This window comes from Ceratotherium simum, chromosome 8 (assembly GCF_057802395.1).
Source record: "Ceratotherium simum simum isolate JZ-2026a chromosome 8, ASM5780239v1, whole genome shotgun sequence".
Classification (NCBI taxonomy): domain Eukaryota; kingdom Metazoa; phylum Chordata; class Mammalia; order Perissodactyla; family Rhinocerotidae; genus Ceratotherium; species Ceratotherium simum.
In genome coordinates, this window is record NC_141907.1 from 57564444 (window position 1) to 57572278 (window position 7835).

The 7835-nt window shown below is 36.4% G+C and overlaps 1 protein-coding gene across 3 annotated transcripts in view; it reads left to right on the forward strand.

Annotated features, from left to right (window-relative positions):
- The window catches only part of MOB1B (MOB kinase activator 1B), a 57559-nt gene extending 51731 nt beyond the window's left edge, over nucleotides 1-5828 (forward strand). For all 3 annotated transcript variants that reach the window (XM_087434414.1, XM_004419154.3, XM_087434413.1), the window contains 3 exons: nucleotides 904-1037; nucleotides 3351-3514; nucleotides 5591-5828. In XM_087434414.1, the coding sequence (XP_087290540.1) occupies nucleotides 904-1037; nucleotides 3351-3514; nucleotides 5591-5668 (376 nt within the window). In that variant the 3' untranslated portion in view covers nucleotides 5669-5828. The remainder of the gene's footprint in view (nucleotides 1-903; nucleotides 1038-3350; nucleotides 3515-5590) is intronic.
- Nucleotides 5829-7835: the final 2007 nt, after the last annotated feature.

Genomic DNA, 7835 nt, shown 5'->3' on the forward strand with positions numbered 1-7835 from the left:
GCTAAGTGGCAGAAGTAACCTTTTGGAAACTAGAAAACTAAGTGCTAGTTTAGTTTAGAGATTTTTATACTTTGGAGTTTCAGCTGTGTGCTTATTCTTTATCCTAAAATTCAGGTTGTGGTTGTGTGTGTGTGTGTGTATGTGTGTGTAAGTAACTCTATTAGCATTCTTGTACTGTTTTTGCTTACTCATTTACAAGTCTATCTTCTCTACTAGTCTATTCTCTTTGAGAACAGGGAAAGTGTCTTTCATTTTGGTGTCCCTTGTTCAAGACCAATATTCCTTGACACAGTATTTCTCACATGTTAGGTGGACATTAAATGTTTATATACCAAAGAATAGTGTTCTATTAATACCCAAATCCTATAGGCATCTTTATTTGGATTGCTGCTTTTCTTTAAAGGCATGCTTAGCTCTTCAACCAAATGTATTCAAATATTAAATCATTCTCTTCTTCATTCATCTTACTTTGGAGCTTCCTGTGTCATTCTCTATCCTTAACTCAAAATTTAAAGCCCCAAGTTAAAATAAGGAGAGATGTTTTTCAAGGAAGAAGAACAACTGTAAAGATTAAAGATGGTCATCATAGAAGTGGGAAATAAGCTAGATTTTCTACTATGGCAATGTACAATTCTAAAATGTAAACGCTATATATGAAGGAAAGCTCATAAAAAATGAGTTTTATGGGATCTGCTTAGTTTGAATTGTGATAAATACAGAATAGTCCAGTAGCAATTAAAAATGCTAAATTTAAATGCCAAATGTGAAAAGTCTTTATTTGGAGGAACAGATTGTTTAAAAGGTGTCCTATATACATTCATAATACACATACACATATAAAATACACACACTATATATAGATATATATTGATATTCTGTGTGCTGTTTATCTTTCCAATACAGATATGAGTATCATTGGGCAGATGGAACAAACATAAAGAAGCCTATTAAGTGCTCTGCGCCAAAGTATATTGATTACCTGATGACTTGGGTTCAGGACCAGTTGGATGATGAGACATTATTTCCATCAAAAATTGGTATAATTGTTTTGTATAATTGGGATCCATCATGATGTATCTAATTTTATATGTTTGTAGAGCTTACTGGCTCTCTATTCCAGGAACCATACTGGATTACCATACCTATCAAAATATTTCTAATCTTATACATTTAAAAGTGTCCTTTTTCATACCAAGTTTATCATGAACGTTAAGGTAAAACTCCCTTAATTTTAAACAATGAGAAGATCAAAATCTGGCTGTTATGGAAAAAAGAGACTGGATATTGGGTAGGCAGTCAATATCATCTGCTCCAGTCATCCATTTCTTGTTTAGGGAAGGAGTTTTATGACACATATCCAGTCTTACATTATATTTGTGGCAAAGAGGGAATTTGAATTTATGACCCACAGTGTGAATCTTACAGAGTGTGAAATCAAGCTAGGTGAGGAGAAAACAAGAAGATTTGAGGAGTTGGCCTGTTATCAACTGAGTGACTTTTGCTTTTTCATATTTGCTCTTAAAGGCTGACCTTTCAAGTGGAAATTGTTCACATCTAGATATTCATATGATTTTACCTTCTCAAACTTCTTACAACTGTGTTTTCTGAAAAAATTAAGAATTTGCTCTTCTAATAGTAAACAACTTTTTGACTATACTTTATGCTTTTAGTTTTTAGAAGGGTGTGGTGCGGGAGATAGCAATGTAAATAGTTGCTGTTATTATGGATTGTTTTAAACTCATTTGTTGAATGCTTTGCTTTGGGGCCTTTATAATAAAAGATCTATTTTTCAAAACTGCATTACGTGGATAAGTGCCCTCACCTTATCTTTTATTACCCATAATATGTTTTTTAACTTTTTATTTTGACTCAGTTTCAGACTTTTAGAAAATTTTTAAGAATCATGCAAAGAATCCCTGAATATCCTTCTTCCAGATTCTTTAGTTGCCAATATTTTACATTTGCTTTCTGTCTCTCCCTCCCTCCCCTCCCCCACAATCTTTCTTTTCCCTGAACTGTTTGAGAGTAAGTTGCATATATGTTGCACCTTTATTCGTACGTGCTTCAACGTATATTTCCTTAGAAAATCACAGTATAACTATCAAAATCAGGAAATTAACCCCAACACTATTGTATAATTTACAGATTTCATTCAGATTTTTCACAATTTCCCAATAATATCTTTTATAATGAAAGAAAATCTTTGACATTTGTTTTCATTCAGTTGTCATGTCTCTTTAGCCTCTTTTAATGTGGAATATGTGTACTTCAGTCTTTTTTGGTTTTTCATGACGCTGATATTTTTGAAGAGTGTAGGCATACTATTTTATATAGTATGGTTTGTCTTATGTTTCCTTGTGACCTATAATATTTTTAAATGAGCAGTGGGCAATGTGATGACATTGAACCCAGTAGTATCAGTATTTGGCTTGTGTTTTGCCAATCTGGATCATTTAGCTAGTGTAACAAAGGATATGGAATTTTTAGTTTATATTTGTTTAATGCTGTAAAAGTGTTCTAATTCATAAAACAATGAGCCTAGTGGAGCAAGACTGCAGATAATTTCAGGATAAATGTAGACCTGGAGTAGTAATGAAATAATTTCCATAGAAAGAAATATAAAAATATATTACAAGCCTTTTAAACAAAACTGAACATGGTTAATATATTATTTGTGTTCAGCAAATATTTGTATCGAGACTTATTGTGTGTGTGTGTGTGTGAGGAAGATCAGCCCTGAGCTAACATCCATGCTAATCCTCCTCGTTTTGCTGAGGAAGACGGGCTCTGAGCTAACATCTATTGCCAATCCTCCTCCTTTTTTTTTTTCCCCCAAAGCCCCAGTAGATAGTTGTATGTCATAGTTGCACATCCTTCTAGTTGCTGTATGTGGGACGTGGCCTCAGCATGGCTGGAGAAATGGTGCGTCGGTGCGCGCCCGGGATCTGAACCCGGGCTGCCAGCAGCGGAGCGCGCGCACTTAACCGCTAAGCCACGGGGCCGGCCCCTTATCGAGACTTCATGTTAAGAAATCTGAAGATCTGAGTGTGAGTTTTAGCTCCATTACCATCTTAGGAATTTATTTGTTTCATTTTAGTAAAGTGGTGATATATTAGAGGCATAAAGGGCTATACTGAAAACTAGTTCTTATTCCAGAGATGCTTTGAAGTTTATTTTCGTTCATGATATGTTGAGAACTTCTGTAACTACAGTGGGCATATTAAGTAGTAATTCATAAATACTTCTTTTCAACTTTGTCTTAGTAATTTATGTTGTCATTTGCTGACAAATTCATATTGCCTTGTTCTCATCTCTTGTTAATAGAGGGGGTTGTTTATCTATTTTACTAGGTGTCCCATTCCCGAAGAATTTCATGTCTGTGGCAAAAACTATACTCAAACGCCTCTTCAGGGTTTATGCTCATATTTATCATCAGCATTTCGACCCTGTGATCCAGCTTCAGGAGGAAGCGCATCTCAATACATCTTTCAAGCACTTTATCTTTTTTGTCCAGGTGAGTTGGATTAGGAGGCTTTTTTTGCTCAGTAAAAGCAGTTACCTACGGAGTTCTGTGGTGAACACTGCATCCATACTGTCAAGGTAAAATTTGCCGTATCTCTTTAGTCTTCATCCTCTTCTATACTTGCCATGATGATAACGACTGGCCTTCTGTTTCTCAATTCCGTTCATCTCCAAGCTGGTGGCATGCAAATCTAAAATGGATCTCAGAGGATTTGCCTTGGATTTACTTCATTTAACAGGCCATATGGAGGGACTGAAGAACGAACCTAGCCGGTTTGGCAGACCTACAGATGAACTTGGTCTCTTGAGCATTTTAGCACTCTTCCTACTCTTCTGTCTACCCTGGATTTTTTTAAGCATACACTGGCCTGGAAATGGGCTTTGAATATCACACCTTTTTTTTTCTCCTTTTTTGGACCATATTCTGAATGATTTTTAAGTTAGGTACTGACCATTATGTTCAAAAGGGGAAAATGTCCCAAAGAGTGTTGCTGTCCCAGAGGCCCATTAGTCTTTGCCCTGACTCCTTAGTTGACCTCCTCTTCCTTCTCTCTTGAGTTCTTAGTGATGTAGACTAAGAGGAGGGAGGCTGTTCTTATCCTGCTATAACAATTAGAGAACTAACAGGCGGGAGTGAAAAAGAGGTGGAAACGGATAAGCTGACCCCCTTTTTTCTGGTGGAAGTTGAGAGGGCAGGTGGTAGGCAGAAGTCCAAGGCTTGAATCAGTGTTGTTTTTGTATTTCTGTGGGCATATACTTACAAATGCCTTCTCCACACCTCATCTCCACTAAAGAAAAATGTGTCAGTTCCCTCTATACACACTCTTGACACTGAAGGCACCCCTTTTGTGTCTTAATTTCACCTACATGAACACATTTTAGGAGATCTTAACTTGCCAAAACTGTTGCTCTGAGCAATTACTTTACTGTGGTATTCCATCTACAGACACCTGTGGAAACAAAGAAAAACTTTATCTTAAAGTTTGCATGTGTGCTTTGGTTTAGGCAGAACATGATTACTGAAGTTCAGGTTTTAGTGGTTTAGGAGAGGATATTCTCCCACCAGAAGGGTTAGTTTTACTCTACTGTATGATCTTAAAGTGCACTGTATCTACCAACTCCTAGCAAATAGTAGGGGATCGATAACGTGACATTCACCACTCTGAGCCTATTTATATCTCAGGACACTGTGACTTTCTTAAAGGTAGGTCCCTTAGTTATACATTATCACATACTGCTGATTGAGTAAGAGGGGCCTCTGCTCTGGGTCTCAATTTAGAGAATCCCTCCCTGGTCTTTCTGCAGCTGTATTCCCCACAGAGTGTGAGGAGTCCACAGGGCCAAGAACATACCTACGCACATTCCTAAACTGACTCTTTTACTCTTCATATAGTGCTGAAATTTGCCTGAGATGCATCTTTTTGGTCCCTGCTTGGTTGACTATATCTAAATGGTGCCCAGGGGGGCTGGCCCCGTGGTGCAAGCGGTTAAGTGTGCGCACTCCACTGCCGCGGCCCGGGGTTCACCAGTTCAGATCCAGGGCGTGCACCGACGCACTGCTTGGCAAGCCATGCTGTGGCGGCGTCCCATATAAAGTGGAGGAAGATGGGCACGGATGTTAGCCCAGGGCCAGTCTTCCTCAGCAAAAAAAGAGGAGGATTGGCAGATGTTAGCACAGGGCTGATCTTCCTCACAAAAAAAAAAAAAAATTGGTGCCCAGGTTATTCGTTTTAACAGGAAGCAGCAACTCCCATTTATTGAGTGTTTAGTTTATGCCAGGGGTTACATGAAGTGGTTAAGATACAGTATCACATTTAGTCCCCACAATAATTTTATGAGGTAGGGGGATTTATCCTAATATTGTGACAGATGTAAAATGTAATAATATCAGAAGTAGTTGAGTGATTTGCCTAAGACACAGAGCTAGGGAATAGAAAAAAACTTTTTGAAAAAAAATTTCACTTTTATTTACTTTAATTTCCAACAAATGTTAATAGAAATCTGCTTTGGAGTTAGATGTAAGTAATATGTTTTTATTATTTCTTCTGCCTGTCTTTATCATGCATAGGAATTCAACCTTATTGATAGAAGAGAACTTGCACCACTCCAAGAACTGATTGAAAAACTCACCTCAAAGGACAGATAAAAGGATGCAGAGCTGTATGAATTGTTCCTCAAATGACACTGTGTGGAGTGTATTTGGATTTTGTTGTATTTTATCTCAGTTGTTTTTGTCTTAGGTTTGGGGGGCTTATTTGGGTTCCTTTTTCTTTATTCTCAATAAATGAAACCATATTCATATTCTATTGCTAGAGGAAGCCAAGAACCATTATTGATAGGGGTAAATATTGCCTTAGTGGCATAAAGTGTTTTCATTTTTTTTTTTTACTTGGTTTTGGTTACTTGTGGAATTTTTGATAATATGGTGTGTTGAAAGAAAATGCTTATTGATTGGACTGCTGATGGATGGGGGTTCTGTGTTGTGTAAATTGTGGCTGATTTTTGAAGTCCCTGAAAGACTTGTTTTTAAGTGCCTTGGCAGGCTCACTTCTGAGGTGCAAAGCACAGACATAGAACTGAACAGGGCTTGAAACAATATTAGGATCACCACCCAGGGCACTTACTGATGCATGTTTTAAAATGTCTACGATAAAAGCCATAGTTTACCTAACTTGGTGATTTCCAGCTTTTACTAAAGTGAAAAAACACAATTTGTAAAGGTGTGCATGTAGAACATAAAAATTTAGTATTTCTTAATTATTTTTGATATTGATGGTAATTGTGTTCAACAAACGCTCAAAGTTCTACAAGCAGGTCTTTTTCCATCTCTTGATATCTGTGATATTGAAACTTGAAGATGTTGAAATGTAGTACCTATTGCATTTTGGCTTGTTTCTACATGTTAACTGCACTGTAGGTGTAAAAATTCAGGTTGTATATAGGTTTGCCATCTTCAGAGGTGATGCTGAACTGTGAGGTTTCTTAGCAATTGCCAAATGAGCCATAAGTCTGCAGAATCCCCTTCTACTTTGAAGAGGAGGGGAGAGGAGTGTGTGTTTGGTTGTGGGGGTATTTGTATGGGGAGTTAGGGATGGGATTAAGTATGGGGAGTCAAGTTCAAGAAAGTCCTGTCTAAAACCCTTGAATAGAATGGCATGAAGATTTTAATCAATTTCTTGTAAACAAAGTCTTAGAGACTTCCTTTTAGGAATCCACTTCCATGAGAAGTTAAAAATAAATTATTAATTTTAGGTATAGACATTAAACATGGAATTTAAGGACTATTTGGGGAAATTCATCACTTTCCAGCATTTCCATTCAGTGAATGGAGCTGGTGTTTGCCTATCATTTTAAAATGATACAGTACCTTCTTTGCTTATTATAGTCCCAGTTTGAAGCATTCTGACTTCTGATATTTTCACTGTGAAAGGAAATTTTTTTTTGCAGTGATATCAAACAATGAAAGTGCTAATTCAGTAGTTATTTAACTTTTACATTTTATTTGCCATGACTTTCTAGTGAATTATCCCTATAAGTAAAGAGTTCACAAACTTAGTTTTTAAAATAAATATTAACATTTTTCACTTCAGTTTTATTTTTGAGAAATACCCTTTTCAGACTTCCAATTTTAATTTTGTCCTTTCTGGTAAATCTGTTTCCCTCAGTTAGAAATATATAGTCTTCCTTCAATTAGAAATATATACCTCTTTTCTTGTAGAATAGAAATCTTGCTCTGAAATTGTATAGACTAAAAACACTTAGTAGAAAAGAATCTAAAATGAAATCAGTTTGTTTTTGCCATTAACAAGTAAAGCAGTATACAATGTATTGCCATTATAATTATGATCACTAGGAACTGTCTCTTTCTCCGTTTTCATTTCTAGCAATCATTCTCCAAGTACCAACAGTAGGAGTAACAGGAGAGCCTAGCAGAGGCAAATATATTGGACATTCATTGGTAATGCTTATTTCTAAACTGCAGTGAGAACTAGCTGATTTCCTTAGAATAAATCTTTTAGTATCCAAATAGCTAATATCAGCCACTGTAAGTTGATTCAGAAATAAAATTTGACATCAAGTGATTTGGGGTCCCACCTATTTAGGAAAATGAAGCACATGATTATTCAGTAGTCTTCCATACTGCATTGACTTCATATCAACCCAATAACAAAAGAGTTGCAATAGCCAAGTATAGAGAGAATAGTGAAAAATTGTTCTTGCTCTTTTAAGCCTTATACCATAGTTCACTGTAAAAAACAGAAAAATGTTTCTGTAAATTAATGTTTAGTAGTAGGCCTACTTTCCTACTGTAT